Source organism: Bos indicus, chromosome 14 (genome assembly GCF_029378745.1).
Source record: "Bos indicus isolate NIAB-ARS_2022 breed Sahiwal x Tharparkar chromosome 14, NIAB-ARS_B.indTharparkar_mat_pri_1.0, whole genome shotgun sequence".
Classification (NCBI taxonomy): Eukaryota; Metazoa; Chordata; class Mammalia; order Artiodactyla; family Bovidae; genus Bos; species Bos indicus.
Genome location: NC_091773.1, coordinates 74,113,000 through 74,129,638, shown reverse-complemented (window position 1 = coordinate 74,129,638; position 16,639 = coordinate 74,113,000). Strand labels below are relative to the sequence as shown.

The window sequence follows — 16,639 nt, the reverse complement described above, 5'->3', positions numbered from 1 at the left end:
GGCGGGTGGGCTGCGCCCGGCCGGGCCGCGCGGGCGGGGACTCGGGGACGACGCTGAGGGGGATGCCGAGGCCGCCCCGCTCGGCCGCGTTCCCGCCTCGGCTCCTCGGGCCCGTCCGGCGTCCGCTCCTCCTCGCCCTGGGCCGTGCGCGTGACGGCGCGGCCCCCAGCCTCTGCGAACCGAGACTTAACGAGAGAGCGAAGTTTCAGTGAAGGCTCTGAGGTACCCCCGCCCCGACATCTTAAACATTTTTTTTTTTTAAACTGTAAAAACATTCTGATAACCTAGGTTACTGGGTTGAAGGGAGGCAGGGACTTATGTTTAAAATGTGATGCTCTAGGTATACAAATAGGTTTCTGACTTTTAAGATGTTAGTCCTTGTTAAGTCACGTATATCATAGAAATTTAACACCCGCATCTTAAACTTTTTTTTTTCTGTTAAAAAAAAAACCTGATAACCTAAGTTACTGGGTTGAAGGGAGGCAGGGAGTTAATGTTTAAAATGTGATGCTCTAGGTACAAATAGGTTTCTGACTTTTAAGATGTTAGTCCATGTAAGTCAGGCATATCGTAGAAATTTGAAACATGTGAAACGATTCTTGACCTACATTATGGGGACCGTTTTTAGGGTTGATACAGATGATACGTTTTAAAATGAAAGTGAATGCACGAGGTCTAGCCCAATTGGCTAACGTCTCATTCAGTTATAGAAAGACCTAAAACAACTGGAAACTAGTTTTAACCTTGTCCTGAAGCCAAGTTAAACTTAACGAAGACTTTCATAAAATGCTTTGCTTTATATATACGCAAATGTGCTAGGATGATGATAAGCAAAACTTCTTTTGTAAAATATGAGATTCTGATCGAGTTAATTGGGGTGCATATATAGACTTTAGATGGATCATGAACTTGAATGTATAGAATGGTACCAGGCATTTTCACTCAACTTTAACCAAAATCTATGTTCTTCAATTGTGAACATAAGCAGTAAGCCACAGTAGTATTTGTGACTTGGTCATCAGTAGAAATCACAGATGTTTTCATGCCACACTGGTTGTTGCAGATACCTAGAAATACTGTTTATTTCTTCAAGATTACACTAGTTATTTTGCGTCACTATACTGGTTATTTAATATAGTGGAGGAGTACATAAAGACGTATTCCAAGTTTACTTTTTAGCTTCCTTGTAAATCCTATTATATGTTTAATAATAATATTCAAAGAAGAGATCCAGAGGCTTCACCAAATTGCAAAAGTTGGGTGTTAGGCACAGAGAAAACTCAGAATTCCTGTTGTAATAGCTCAGTAATCCAGATTTGCCCTCCATCTCAGTGAATTTTGTAGGAGTCTCTAAATTCTGGATATTAGAAATTATTTTATGTAATAAACTGCTGAATTTTAAATGCTAGGCAGATTTGTTACCTACCTGACAGTGATTTGAGAGTATCAGGTACCCTTTGGAGAATTCTAGAAAACAAGTTCTCCTAGTGAAAACTTCTTAGACTGAAGCCCTTGAGAAAATAATATGCCCTTTAGAAGGTACTGTCCGAAAACTTTTTGACACCTTTTAATACAGTTGAATTCTAAGGACATGGCGTGGGATTCATGGCCATTCAACTAACTCTAGGTAGTGGATATCATATGCTTACCTCTTTGTACAGAAATTTGGAGGAGGAGATGAAAACAAGGTATTTGCTGTAGTTTGATCTTGAGAGAGAAAAGAAAACAAGCCTGCTAGCCAAAGGATAAAAATTGTGGTTGATAAACCATATTTTCATTGCATAAACAGCTCTTATATAAAATTTTTAACAGAAAATATTTAATATTTAAAACATTTCCTTAGGAAAAGGTTTATAATTTACTAATATTATTTTTTGCGGGGAGCAATTTCATTAGGAATGCATTTTAAAACCAATTGTGATAATGTCTACATTTTGGATCTTGTCTTTTATCTGAAAGGATAAGGACTGTGAGAAAGTTGTCTCCTAACTTTCAGAGGAAGAAAACTTAACTGTTCTGGAAGATAAAGAGTAGCTTCGTTTGTGACTTTAGGACATTGTTTTGGGCTTCCCTAGTGGTTCAGATGGTAAAGATTCTGCCTGCAATGCAGGAGACGCTGGGTTCGATCCCTGGTTGGGAAAGATCCCCTTGAAAAAGGAATGGCTGCCCACTCTAGTATTTTTGCCTGGAGAATTCCCTGAACAGAGGAGCTTGGTGAGCTACAGTCTGTGGGGCTGCAAAGAGTTGGACACAACTGAGGGACTAACACTTAGCAGTTTTTCTTATAGTAGTATCAATTTGGTAACAGTCTAAGCTTATGCTTCCAAAGTTTAAACTCAGGTAGTAAAACGTTTCATTGTAGTTTGAATGATCATTTAGAAAAGTATTGCTAGATGTGAGAAAAGTCTTTTGTTCAGTTCAGTCCAGTTCAGTCGCTCAGTCGTGTCCGACTCTTTGCGACCCCATGAATCCCAGCACGCCAGGCCTCCCTGTCCATTACCAACTCCCGGAGTTCACTCAGACTCACGTCCATCGAGTCAGTGACGCCATCCAGCCATCTAATCCTCTGTCGTCCCCATCTCCTCCTGCCCCCAATCCCTCCCAGCATCAGAGTCTTTTCCAATGAGTCAACTCTGCGTGAGGTGGACAAAGTACTGGAGTTTCAGCTTTAGCATCATTCCTTCCAAAGAAATCCCAGGGCTGATCTCCTTTAGAATGGACTGATTGGATCTCCTTGCAGTCCAAGGGACTCTCGAGAGTCTTCTCCAACACTACAGTTCAAAAGCATCAATTCTTCAGTGCTTAGCTTTCTTTCTTCACAGTCCAACTCTTACATCCATACATGACCACAGGAAAAACCATAGCCTTGACTAGACGGACCTTTGTTGGCAAAGTAATGTCTCTGCTTTTGAATATGCTATCTAGGTTGGTCATAACTTTCCTTCCAAGGAGTAAGAGTCTTTGAATTTCATGGCTGCAGTCACCATCTGCAATGATTTTGGAGCCCCCCAAAATAAAGTCAGCCACTGTTTCCACTGTTTCCCCATCTATTTGCCATGAAGTGATGGGACTGGATGCCATGATCTTCGTTTTCTGAATGTTGAGCTTTAAGCCAACTTTTTTACTCTCCACTTCCATTTTCATCAAGAGGCTCTTTAGTTCCTCTTCACTTTCTGCCATAAGGGTGGTATCATCTACATATCTGAAGTTATTGATATTTCTCCTGGCAATCTTGATTCCAGCTTGTGTTTCTTCCAGTCCAACGTTTCTCATGATGTACTCTGCATATAAGTTACCTGTGCCATCCTTTTAATTTGTTTTGAGACTTTGGATCATAATGTTTGAAAAACAAAACATGGAAGGCATGTAAAATCATCTTAAATTTCAAATAGTCGTCTAACTTGATGCCTAACAATAGGGTAACTTTTTGCATATGGCTTTTTGCATATGGATAAAGTGCTGTTCTTTAGTGTTTCCTAAAATTTAATTATATTTTCTAATTTATTGCCCCGAATAAAGGAAAAGTAGATATTTTTATTACTCAAAATAAGTATTTGTTTTAAACAGAACAAACATTCAGCAAATTGGATATCTAAAGTGGAAATTTTCACTGTTCTTAGACCATGATGTGGTATGCATATACTATAAAATATGTTCAGAAATACTAAATTTATAATTTAGATTTTGAGTTTTTTACAAAGAATACTTACTAATAGGCCTTTGTTTCACTGCTGCTTTATGTAAATTCAGTGAACCCTATTTTCATTTCATCTCTTGATTCAGTTTTTCATGCCTGTGTTAAACCAGTATTTATCAAGTACCATGAAAGTTTATTACAAATAGTTTATACCAATATTATGGATTAGGTACACAAAGGTTAAACTTATGACCAATGGTAGAAAATCAGAACAAATCACCTGTACTCAGTGGAGAATTAAGAGAAGTTAAGACTTTGGATCCACATACTCTACTTGAGTCTTGAGAGAGGCTAGTATCAAATTGCTTGAGGCCCACACACAGACATACACATAAAACCTGCTAGACCTAATAAATGAATTCAGTGATATTACAGAATCCAAGATCAACATACAATAATCTGTTATATTTCTATATACTAACAGTGAACAATCTGACAGTGAAATTAACAAAACAATCCAGTTTATACTAGCATCAAAGAGATTGAAGTATTTGGAAATTAGCAGAAGAAATGTGAAACTTGTACACTGAAAGTTAGAAAACATCCCTGAGAAGAATGAAAGGCTTAAATAAATGATAAGGAATCCCATGTTCAGGGGTTGAAAAGCTTAGTGTTCTTCAGTTGGCAATATTCCTTGAATTTCTATACAAATTCAATGTAATCCTATAAAAATCCTAGCTACCTTTTTTTTTTTTCTTCCTGGAAATTGATGGAAAGACTCTAAAGCTCACATGGAGTTGCAGGGAACCCAGAATAGCCAAGACATTCTTGAGAAAAGAACAAAGTTGAAGGATTCACACTTCCTAATTTCACAAGTTACTACAAAGAAACAATAATCAAGAGAGCATGATGCACGCGTAAAGGTAAACATAGATCAGTAGGATAGAACTGAGTCCAGAAATAATGCCCTTCACTTGTGGTAAATTGACTTCTGTGGGATCCCAAGACAAATGGAAATAACAGTGTTTCAACAAATAGTGCCACGAATGAATATCCACAAACAGAACAATGAAATGGACTGCTGCCTCATACCATGTAAAAAAAATGAACTTAAATAGATGAAAGATATAAATTTAAAAACCAAAACTATAAAGCTCATAGAGGAGAACAGATTTGTGATTTTAGATTAGGCAGAGCTTTCTTAGATATGACACCAAAAGTACAGCAACAACAAAAAAATAGACTTGATCAAAAATTAAAACTTGTGATTCAGAAGACAATATAAAGAAAGTGAAAAGACAACTCACGAAATGGGAGAAAATATTAACAAATCATATGTCCAGGATATATAAATAGTAGTGAAAACTCAGCAGTAAAAACAACAGCCCAGTTGGACAGTGGGCAACTAATTTGAATTACTCTCTGAAGAAGAAATACAAATGGCCAATATGCACATGAAAAGATGGTTAACATTAGTAGTCACTGAGAAATGGTAATCAGAACTGCAGTGAGATGCTACTTTACAGCTGCTAAGGTAGCTAAAATACAAAACACAAAAAATCACTTGCTGGTGAGGATGTGGAGACGTTGGAACCTGCATATCACTGGTGGGAGTATAAGATGGTACACACTTGGGAATCACTTTGCCGATTCTTCAAGATGTTAAACCTAGGGGCCAGCCATTGCGTGCACTTCTAAGAACATACCTGAGAGAAATAACATACGTTCATGTAAAGGTTTATACACAAATGTTCATAGAATATTTGTAATAGCTAAAAAGAGAAAATCATCCAGATACTCATCAGCTCATGAATGAATAAACAAAACGTGTTGTATCTAAACAGTGGAATATTATTTAGGCCTAGAAAGGAATGAAGTACCAGTACATCCAAAACATGGGTGAACCTTGCGGTCATGCTAAGTGGAAGAACTCAGATGTCAAAGGCCACGTAATGGATGACGGGTCCCATTTATTTGAAATTTCCGGCGTAGGCACGTGCGGTAAGACAGTAGATTAGTGGCTGCCAGTGGCTGCGGGGGGGGAAGAGTGAAGACAGAGCGCTAATGAGTGCAGTGTCTGCTTCTGGGATGGTAAAATTTCTCTGGAGTTATTGGTAATGATTGCAAAACCTTGTGACTATACTTAGAACCCTGAATTGTACACTTTAAAAGAGGGAATTTTGGACTTTCCTGGTGGTCCATTGGTTAAGAACGTGCATTTACTACAGAGGGCATAAGTTCGAACCCTGTTAGGGAACTACAATCCACATGCTGTATAACTTTGCAAAAAAAAATAAATAAAAGGGTGAAATTTGTGATGTTTGTGAATTATATCTCATTAAAGGTCTTAAAAGTATTTCCCAGTTCCCCCTATTTCAGTTCATTTCAGTCGCTCAGTTGTATCTGACTCTTTGCAACCCCATGGACTTCAGCAAACCAAACTAACCTGTCCTTCACTATCTCCTGGAGTTTGTTCAAATTCATGTCCATTGAGTTGATGATGTCATCCAACCATCTCATCCTTTTTCACCTCCTTTTCCCCCTGCCCTCAATCTTGCCCAGCATCAGGGTCTTCCAGTGAGTCAGCTCTTGACATCAGGTGGCCAAAGTATTGGAGTTTCAGCTTTAGCATAAGTCCATCCAATGAATATTCAGGGTTCATTTCCTTTAGATTGATTGGTTTGATCTTCCTGCTTGATCCCCTTGATCAGGGGACTCTCAAAAGTCTTCTCCAGCACCACAATTCAAAAGCATCAGTTCTTTGGTGCTCAGCCTTTTTTATGGTCCAACTTTTACATCTGTACATGACTACTGGAAAAACCACAGTTTTGATTATACAGACCTTTGTGGGCAAAATGATGTTTCTGCTTTTTAACATGCTGTCTCGGTTTGTTACAGCCTTTCTTCCAAGTAACAAACGTCTTTGAATTTCATGGCTGCAGTCACCGTCCGCAGTGATCTTGGAACCTACGAAAATAAATCCTGTCAGTGTTTCCATTTTTTCCTCATCTATTTGCCATGAAATGGTGAGACCAGGTGCCCTGATCTTCATTTTTTGAATGTTGAGTTTTAAGCCAGCTTTTTCACTCTCCTCTTTCACCTTCATCAAGATGCTCTTAAGTTCCTCTTCAATTCTGCCATTGTGGTGATATCATCTGCATATTTGAAGTTATTGATATTTCTCCCGGCACTCCTCATTCCAGCTTGTGATTCATCCAGCCCAGCATTTCACAAGATGTGCTCTGCATGTAAGTTAAATAAGCAGGATGACAATAGACAGCCTTGAAGTACTCCTTTCCCTATTTTGAACTAGTTTGTTGTCCTATGTCCAGTTCTAACTGTTGCTTCTTGACCTGCATACAGATTTCTCAGGAGGCAGGTAAGGTGGTTTGGTATTCCCATTTCTTTAAAAATTTTCCAGTTTGTTATGACCACAGTCAAAGGTTTTAGCACAATGAAACAGAAGTAGATGTTCTGAAATACACTTGCTTTTTCTATGATCCATTGGTTGTTGGCAATTTGATCTCTGGTTCCTCTGCCTTTTCTAAATCCAGCTTGTACATCTGAAAGTTCTCGGTTCACATACTGTTGAAGCCTAACTTGAAGGATTTTCAGCATTACCTTTCTAACGTGAAATGAGTGCAATTGTGCAATAGTTTGAACATTCTTTGGCATTGTCCTTCTTTGCGATTGGAATGAAAACTGACCATTTCCAATCCTGTGGCCACTGCTGAATTTTCCAAGTTTGCTGACATTTTGAGTGCAGCACTTTAACAGCATCATCTTTTAGGATTTTAAATAGCTCAGCAGGATTTCCATCACCTCCACTAGCTTTGTTTGTAGTAATGCTTCCTAAAGCCCAGTTGACTTCCCACTCCAGGATGTCTGGCTCTAGGCGAGTGACTACACTACCGTGCTTGTCGTGGTCACTAAGACCTTTTTTGTTTAGTTCTTCTGTGTATTCCTGCCGCCTCTTCTTAATATCTTCTGCTTCTGTCAGGCCCATACCATTTCTGTCCTTTATTGTTCCTATCTTTGCATGAAATGTTCCCTTGTTATCCCTAATTTTCTTGAAGAGATCTCTAGTCTTGCCCATTCTATTGTTTTCCTCTATTTCTTTGCATTGTTCCCTTAAGAAGGCTTTCTTATCTCTTTTATTCTTTGAAACTGTGCATTCAGATTGGTATATCTTTTCTTTGATCCCTCATATTGTATGTAATTATTTTATATTGTTAATCATGTTCCCATTTTGTCTTGCAACTCTTTTATGTTTTGTCTCCCTATTGGTTGTGAAAACTGATCAGTATCTTTTACTATTTTGATTATGTAACTGTTACTCACTTAATAACATTGTATCATGATTGGTCAACAGAAAGTTGATAGAATTCTGTATCATCAAACCTACTATTTAATGGAAAAGCCTGTAATCACTTTTTAAAATCCAAATGCATATCAGAATTATCTTGGAATATTTTGAAAAATACAAATGCCCAGATATTGCTTTTTTTCTCCAAAGCCCCAGATATGTTTCTGATAAGTAGCTTTGTTTAAAAATTACTGGACTACATGATGATTTTTTACTTTTATCTAGTTTGCTTCACTTCTTGTATTTCATTCAGTTCTCCCATGATTTCATTTAGTTTGTTTTCCAGTTTTGCCATTCCATCTTTTTTTTTTTAATGTTCTTTCTCAAACGTTTATCAAGCATAGTAGAAAATCTTTTAAATAGTATGTAATATATATATTTTTAAAAAACATGAATTTTTGCCTAACTGAAAAATTTATGATGTTTTGATTCCACTTGTTTGACGTAGTGTGAATAGAATGCTAGAGTTCTAATTTTAAAGAAATAGATATGCAAAAAGCCCCAAAGGTTAACTGTATAGCACAGGGAGCTATAGTGAATATCTTGTAACAACCTATAATAGAAAATAATCTCAAAAATAATCTATGTGTATATGTAAACTGAATGACTCTGCACCAGAAACATTGTAAGTCAAGAATACTTCAATAAAGTATATAAGTATATATATTAAGAAAAAAGAGGCATCCAAAGGAAGCTGAGGAACCTGTCCTTGACACACATTTAGGAGAAGTATGAGGGACAAGCCCAAGTATAATGCATTCATGTTGAGTTCAGTCGTCAAGCAAGAAGTTGTCAAGCAGAAGGCAAGACAGCTAGTACATCTGGATCTGATCAATGATAAGAGATGAAATGATCTGAAAGGGATGATTGATCTTAAGTTGTTTCTTCCAGGGGCAGCCTTGCAGTGTGAGGAGTAGCCATATTAAATGAAATCTGTTCTGGCAATAATGCGCCAATGTATTGATAGGGAAGTCCAATTATTGGGGGAAGGAAAGCTGTTAGTGTATCCTGGGGGAACTCTGCCCTTTCCAAGGGTAGTTTGGGAAATTGGAGGGTTATAGGAAGGAAAAGGCAATGGCACCCCACTCCAGTACTCTTGTCTGGAAAATCCAATGGACGGAGGAGCCTGGTAGGCTGCAGTCCATGGGGTCGCTAAGAGTCGGACACGACTGAGCGACTTCACTTTTACTTTTCACTTTCCTGCATTGGAGAAGGAAATGGCAACCCACTTCAGTGTTCTTGCCTGGAGAATCCCAGGGACGGGGGAGCCTGGTGGGCTGCTGTCTATGGGGTCACACAGAGTCGGACATGACTGAAGTGGCTTAGCAGCAGCAGCAGGAAGGAGAAATTATTGCTCTCTGCCTAATTCTTTCCATTTGTCTTCCTCCCCTAGGATCAGTGAGTCTTGTGAAATAACTGATCGATTCCCATGTTTGTCATTTGGGGAATAGCAATAACCACACTCACCCACTAGTCAGTACTCAGGTTAACTTTCAGATAATTGGCCTGTTTCTAACTCAGGAATTCTATTTTGAAGTAATCTCGGATAATGCAGAAAATTAACTGTGCTCAAAGGATGCTCCATTTATTGCATGAACGTGTCAGAATGCCAAAACTAGTTTCTTGGGAGGCAGTTGGGAAAGAAGGTAGATTGGAAATCAACATTAAGATCTTTGCACTTTTCAGTATCTCTGAGAATAAGATGTATAAACCTTATTGTTTAGCCAAAACACACAATTTGTAATATATAAGTTCAGTAACTTTTCCTTATAATACTGTATGTAGCTATCTTGTTCCACATGAAAAGTGGAAGTGTTAGTTGTTCAGTCATGTCCAACTCTTTGTGACCCCTTGGACTATAGCCCGCCAGGCTCCTCTATCCATGGAATTATCCAGACAAGAATACTAGAGTGGATTGCCATTCCCTTTTCCAGGGTATTTTCCCAACCCAGGGATCAAACCTGGGTCTCCCGCATTGAAGGTAGATTCTTTACTGTCTGAGCTACCAGGAAAGCCTACGTATATATATATATACTGCCTCTAATGCACACAAGTTTTTATTAATGAGGAAGGAAAAAAAAAGTGAAGGAGACACTTTCCAGTCCTAGGAGATGTCAGAGAATTGTAAAAATGCCTAATACAGTCCTGTGTCTTTGGTCATTAAAAATAGCTTCTTATTTAAAACTTGCCTTCAAGTCATTAAAGAGACAGCAGCTAAAGTCAGCCCTCCATATCCACAGGTTCTACATCCATGGGTTCAACCAACTACAGATGGGAAATATTTGAGAAAGAAAAAGTTCAAAAAGCAAAATTTGAATTTCCTGCATGAAGACAACTGCATACATAGCATTTATATTGTATTAGGTGATAGTTAATCTAGAGACAGCTTGGATTCTGTGGGCGGGTGGAGGTAGATTATATGCAAAAATATGCCATTTTATAAAAGGGACTTAAGGATCCATGGATTTTGGTGTTTGGGGGCTGGGTTCTGGAACCAACCCCCACTGGATAGCAAGGGACCACTGTATTTAGGATTTCTGAGAAAGTGGTGTACATTGAAATGTAGCTAAGCTAATTTGAAAGCATTAATAAAAAGGATTTCCTTTTCTCCTTTTATGGAACTGTTGAATATTTTGTGGCCTAAATAAAAAGTGAATAGAGACAGATTTTTATAAAGGCTATATTGACTATATATCTGTTGTTTTTTGTTCCATGTTTTTCTTTTAAAAGAAACTACAGTGACACTGAAACTGAAGGAGAGATTTTAAATTCATTAGTGCAATATTTTGGTGATAATTTGGGGCAAAACGTTAAAGCTATGCCATTAGTTGAAGAAACTTCTTTACTTGAAGATTCATCAGTGACTTTGCCTGTGGTAGTAATAGGTAAGTTTTATTGCCTTTTATCTCTTAAAATTACAGTTATGATCCTTACTACCTTTATAAATGTATGGTTATATGTAGCACAAATCCATAGGATTGTATTGAAAAGTATTCTTAGGTTGCCTGATGACCAATAACCAAGTCTTTGGAAAGAGGAATTGGTTTATCTGACATTAGATTCTGTATTAGAGTGAAACAGTTTTTCATTGAAGGGCTGAGATTGCTCTATTATTTTAAAACATCAGTAGTCTATCAGTTATGTTGCTTATATGACAGTGTCATGGTCACGATGATAATCAGTGTTATTAGAACCCTGTACAGAGGATTCCTATGTACATTATTGAATTGTGCCTTAGAATCCTATAGCACACTGATGTTGTAAAGTATGGACAGACAGGGAAACTCAGTAGTTGAGTAACGTGTGTACGTTGGTAGTCAGTACTCAGTAGAACATTATAGTACTCTACAGTTATGTTTATAATATTTTAACCACCTATTACTATTATATATCCATCCACCTCAATAGATAGGTATATAAGATATTAAAAGTTAAGCTATTAATAAAACCTGATTACTTCAGAATTATATAATTTTATGGTTTTGTTTTATTGCCTGTATTTAATTACCTGTTATGTATTAGGTTCACCAAAAAGTTCAATCAGGTTTTTCCAGAAGATGAGGCAAAAAACCTGAACAAAATTTTTGGCAAACCCAGTGTGTATGTTGTATGTTTAGTCACTCAGTCATCTGTAACTCTTTGCAACCCCATGGACTATAGCGCACCAGGCTCCTCTCTGTCCATGGGATTCTCCAGGCAAGAAGACTGGAGTGGGTTGCCATTTCCTTCTCCAGGGGCTCTTTCTGACCCACAAATCAAACCCACGTCTCCTGCATTGCAGGCACTCATTAATGTGGACAAGTACTCCGGTGTGAAGCCAAGCTAAAGGAAGGAGTTATGGGACGTAATGAACCTTGATGGCATACAACTTCCTTAGTTTCTTTGATGGCCTGTTTCAAAGTTAATGCAGAGGAAACTTCTGCCCTCTGACTGGCATTTGGACATCTCTCCCTAGGAGACAAAATAAATGAAAGAAAGAGGGGAGGAAGGGAGTTCTGTACTAGATTCTCCTGTAAGGGAGCCGATAGAGCATCTGCAGCAGTCCCGTGCCAGAAACCAAACCCCGTGCTCCACTTCCCATGCATGTCCACCTGGTTTTCTATTCTGGATATCTTGCAGTAGGTAAAGGAAGCCTGTCTTCTTCTTCTGGTTAGGCCATAGCAGGGTTACAAAAGGAAAAACTGTCCTCTGTACCTACTCACCTACCTCACGTTCCCCCAAAACAATTTGTTCCTGTTTGGCCTTAGCAAGCCAAAGAGTGGCTTAACCTTATGTATATAGGGCCATTGTTGCTGGCACTAGCACCATAATGGGCTAATGTCCTAGTTACTTTATGTAATTGGTTTTCTATTGTGAACACATTACCACAAACCTGGTGGCTTTTATAACATAAATGTGTTATCTACTGTTCTATAGAATGGAAGTCCAACACTGGTCTCACTGGACTAAAATCAAGGTATCAGCTGGGCTGCATTCCTTTTGGAGGCTCTAGGGTAGATAGAATGTTTCCTTGCTTTTCTAGTTTCTAGAGGCTACAGGTATTCCTTTGGCTCCTGAACCACTTCTACATCTTCAAAGCTAGCAGTGCTGTTTTTCTTTTAACCTTTCATAGTTAGATTCCTCCTCAACACAGGTGGGAAAGGGTCACTGTTTCTAAGGACTTGTGTGATTAGTTTGGGCACACTTGGATAATCCAGGGTACTCTACCCCAGCTCATGGTCCTTACTTTAATCACATTTACAAAGTCCTTTTTCTTTGTAACATAACATACTCAGGTTCTTGGTGTTAAGAATGGAAAGTCTTTGGGACTTGGGGTGCATTCTGCTTGTGTGTGTATTTCTCTGTGAAGTGCTTGTTTGTATTCTTTTTGTGTAGTCTTTCGCGTGTTACTTCTTTTTGGTTCTTTGTCTCAGATACTCAGTTCAGTTCAGTTGTTCAGTTGTGTCTGACTCTCTGCAACCCCATGGACCACAGCACGCCAGGCCTCCCTGTCGATCACCAACTCCTGGAGTTTACTCAAACTCAGGTCCATCGAGTCAGTGATGCCGTCCAACTATCTCATCCTCTGTCATTCCCTTCTCCTTCCCACCTTCAATCTTTCCCAGCATCAGGGTCTTTTCAGATGAGTCAGTTCTTTGCATTAGGTGGCCAAAGTTATTGGAGCTTCAGCTTCAGGATCAGTCCTTTCAATGAATATTCAGGGTAGATTTCCTTTAGGATTGACTGGTTTGATCTCCTTGCAGTCCAAGGGACTCTCTAGAGTCTTTTCCAACACCACGGTTTGAAAGCATCAATTCTTTGGCATTCAGCCTTCTATATGGTCCAACCCTCACATCCATACATGACTACTGGAAAAACCATAACTATGACTATATAGGCCTTTGTTGGCAAAATGATGTCTTTGCTTTTTAATATGCTCTCTATGTTGGTCATAGCTTTTCTTTCAAGGAGCAGCCATCTTTTCATTTCATGACCGCAGTCAACTTCCACAGTGATTTTGGAGCCCAAGAAAATAAATCCATAACTGTTTCCATTTTATCCCCCAGTTTCTTTGCCATGAAGTGATGGGACCAGATGCCATGATCTTAGTTTTTTGAATGTTGAATTTTAAGCCAGGTTTTTACTCTCCTCTTTCACCTTCATCAGGAGGCTCTTTAGTTCCTCTTCGCTTTCTGCCATTAGTGGTGTCATCTGCATATCTGAGGTTATTAATAATTTCTCCCAGCAGTATCGATTGCCACTTGAACTTCATCCTGCCTGGTGTTTTCGCATGATGTATTCTCTATGTAAGTTAAATAAGCAGCATGACAATAGACAGCCTTGATGTACTCCTTTCCCAATTTGGAAGCAGTCCTTTTCTCCATGTCTGGTTCTGACTATTGCTTCTTCACCTACATACAGGTTTCACAGGAGGCAGATTAGGTGATCTGGTATTCCCATTTCTTTAAGGATTTTCCACAGTTTGTTGTGATCCACACAGTCAGAGGCTTTAGTATAATCAAGAAAAGAAGTAGGTGTTTTTTTCTGGAATTTCCTTGCTTTTTTATGATCCAATGGGTGTTGGCAGTTTGATCTCTTTCCTCTGCCTTTTCTAAATCCAGCTTGTATATCAGAAGTTCTCCATTCACATACTGTTTAAGCCTAGCTTAAAGAATTTTGAGCATTACCTTGCTAGCATGTGAAATGAGTACAATTTTGTGGTAATTTGAACGTTATCTGGCATTCCTCTTCTTTGGGATTGGAATGAAACTGACCTTTTCCAATCCTGTGGCCACTGCTGAGTTTTCCAAATTTGCTGGCATATTGAGTGCAACACTTCAACAGCATCATCTTTTAGGATTTGAAGTAGCTCAGCTGGAATTCTATCACCTCCACTCGCTTTGTTTGTAGTAATGCTTCCTAAAGCCCACTTGTCTTCCCATTCCAGGATGTCTGGCTCTAGGTGAGTGATCACACCATTGTGGTTATCTGGGTCGTGAAGATCTTTTTTGTACAGTTCTTCTGTGTATTCTTCCTACCTCTTAATATCTTCTACTTCTGTTAGGTCTGTACCATTTCTGTCTTTTTTTGTCCCCATCTTTACATGAAATGTTCCCTTGGTATCTCATTTTTTTGAAGAGATCTCTAGTCTTTCACATTCTATTGTTTCCCTCTATTTCTTGGCACTGATCACTGAGGAAGGCTTTCTTATCTCTCCTTGCTGTTCTTTGGAACTCTGCTTTCAGATGGGTATATCTTCCCTTTTCTCCCTTGCCTTTTGGTTCTCTTTGTTTCTCAGCTGTGTGTAAGGCCTCCTCAGACAACCGTTTTGCCTTTTTGCATCTCTCTTTCTTGGGGATGGTTTGCTCAACACCTCCTATACAACATTATAAACCTCTCTCCATAGTTCTTCAGGCACTCTGTCTATCAAATTTAATCCATTAAATCTATTTGTCATTTCCACTGTATAATCATAAGGGATTTGATTTAGGTCATACCTGTTCTTTGGAAGGACTGATCCTAAAGCTGAAACTCCAGTACTTTGGCCACCTCATGCGAAGAGCTGACTCACTGGAAAAGACTCTGATGCTGGGAGGGACTGGGGGCAGGAGAAGGGGACGACAGAGGATGAGATGGCTGGATGGCATCACTGACTCGATGGACGTGAGTTTGAGTGAACTCCAGGAGTTGGTGATGGATAGGGAGGCCTGGCGTGCTGTGATTCATGGGGTCGCAAAGAGTCGGACACGACCGAGCGACTGAACTGAACTGAACTGAATGGCCTAGTGGTTTTCCCTACTTTCTTCAATTTAAGTCTGAATTTGGCAATAAGGAGTTCAGGATCTGAGCCATAGTCAGCTCCACAGTTTTTGCTGACTGTATAGAGCTTCTCCATCTTTGGCTGCAAAGAGTATAATCAGTCTGATTTCGATACTGACTCTGGTGATGTCCACGTGTATAGTTGTCTCTTATGTTGTTGGAAGACAAATGCTTTATCACATATATGCTTTATAAATATTTTCTCCCAGTCTGTGGCCTGTCTTTTCATTGTCTCAGTGACTTGGCAGAGCAGAAATTTTAAACTTTAATGAAGTACTGCATATCAGTTTTTTCTTTCATAGATCTTGCTTTTGGTCTTAAACATCTAAAAACTCATTACCAAAACCAAGGTCACCTAAATTTTCTCCTATGTCATCTTCCGAAAGTTTTATAATTTAGTGTTCTATATTAGGTCTCACGTCCAACAACATAGGAGATGAGTACATCACCAGAAGGTCAATACCAAAATCAGATTGATTATATTCTTTGTAGCTGAAGATGGAGAAGCTCTATGCTGTTATGTCACTTCAGTCGTGTCCGACTCTGTGCGACCCCATAGATGGCAGCCCACCAGGCTCCCCCGTCCCTGGGATTCTCCAGGCAAGAACACTGGAGTGGGTTGCCATTTCCTTCTCCAGTGCATGAAAGTGAAACGTGAAAGTGAAGTTGCTCAGTCGTGTCGGACTCTTCGCAACCCCATGGACTGCAGCCCACCAGGCTCCTCTGCCCATGGGATTTTCCAGGCAAGAGTACTGGAGTGGGGTGCCATTGCCTTCTCCGAGAAGCTCTATACCGTCAGCAAAAACAAGACTGGGAGTTGACTGTGGTTCAGATCATATACTCCTTATTGCAAAATTCAGACTTAATTTGAAGAACGTAGGGAAAACCATTTAGGCCATTCAGGTATGACCTAAATCAAACCAGTCAATCCTAAAGGAAATCAATGCTGAATATTCATTGGAAGGACTGATGCTGAAGCTGAAGCTTTAATACTTTGGCCACGTGATGCGAAGAGCTGACTTACTAGAAAAGACTTCGATGCTGGGAAGGATTGATGGCAAGAGGAGAAGGGGATGACAGAGAATGAGATGGTTGGATGGTATTACCCACTTAATGGACATGAATTTGAGCAAGCTCTGAGAATTGATGGACAGAGAGGCCTCGTGTGCTGCGGTTCGTGGGGTCATAAAGAGACACGACTGAGCGACTGAGGTGACTGACTGATGGTATCATTCAACCTTACTGTAAGCTTGTTACTTCCAGGAGTTTTTTGGTGAATTCTTTTGGACTTTCTGCATAATTACAGCATTTACAAACAAAGACAGTTTTGTTTCTTC

General features: G+C 39.3%; 1 protein-coding gene across 4 annotated transcripts in view; it reads left to right on the top strand.

Moving 5' to 3' along the window:
• OSGIN2 (oxidative stress induced growth inhibitor family member 2) overlaps nt 1–16,639 on the top strand; it is a 29,525-nt gene that overhangs the window by 263 nt on the left and 12,623 nt on the right. For 2 of the 4 annotated variants that reach the window (XM_070802939.1, XM_070802937.1), the window contains exon 2: nt 10,734–10,888. In XM_070802939.1, the coding sequence (XP_070659040.1) occupies nt 10,734–10,888 (155 nt within the window). Of the gene's footprint in view, nt 1–83; nt 223–6,535; nt 6,664–6,747; nt 6,886–10,733; nt 10,889–16,639 lie in introns of those variants that run through there. The other 2 variants (XM_070802938.1, XM_019973923.2) reach the window with 2 other exon arrangements.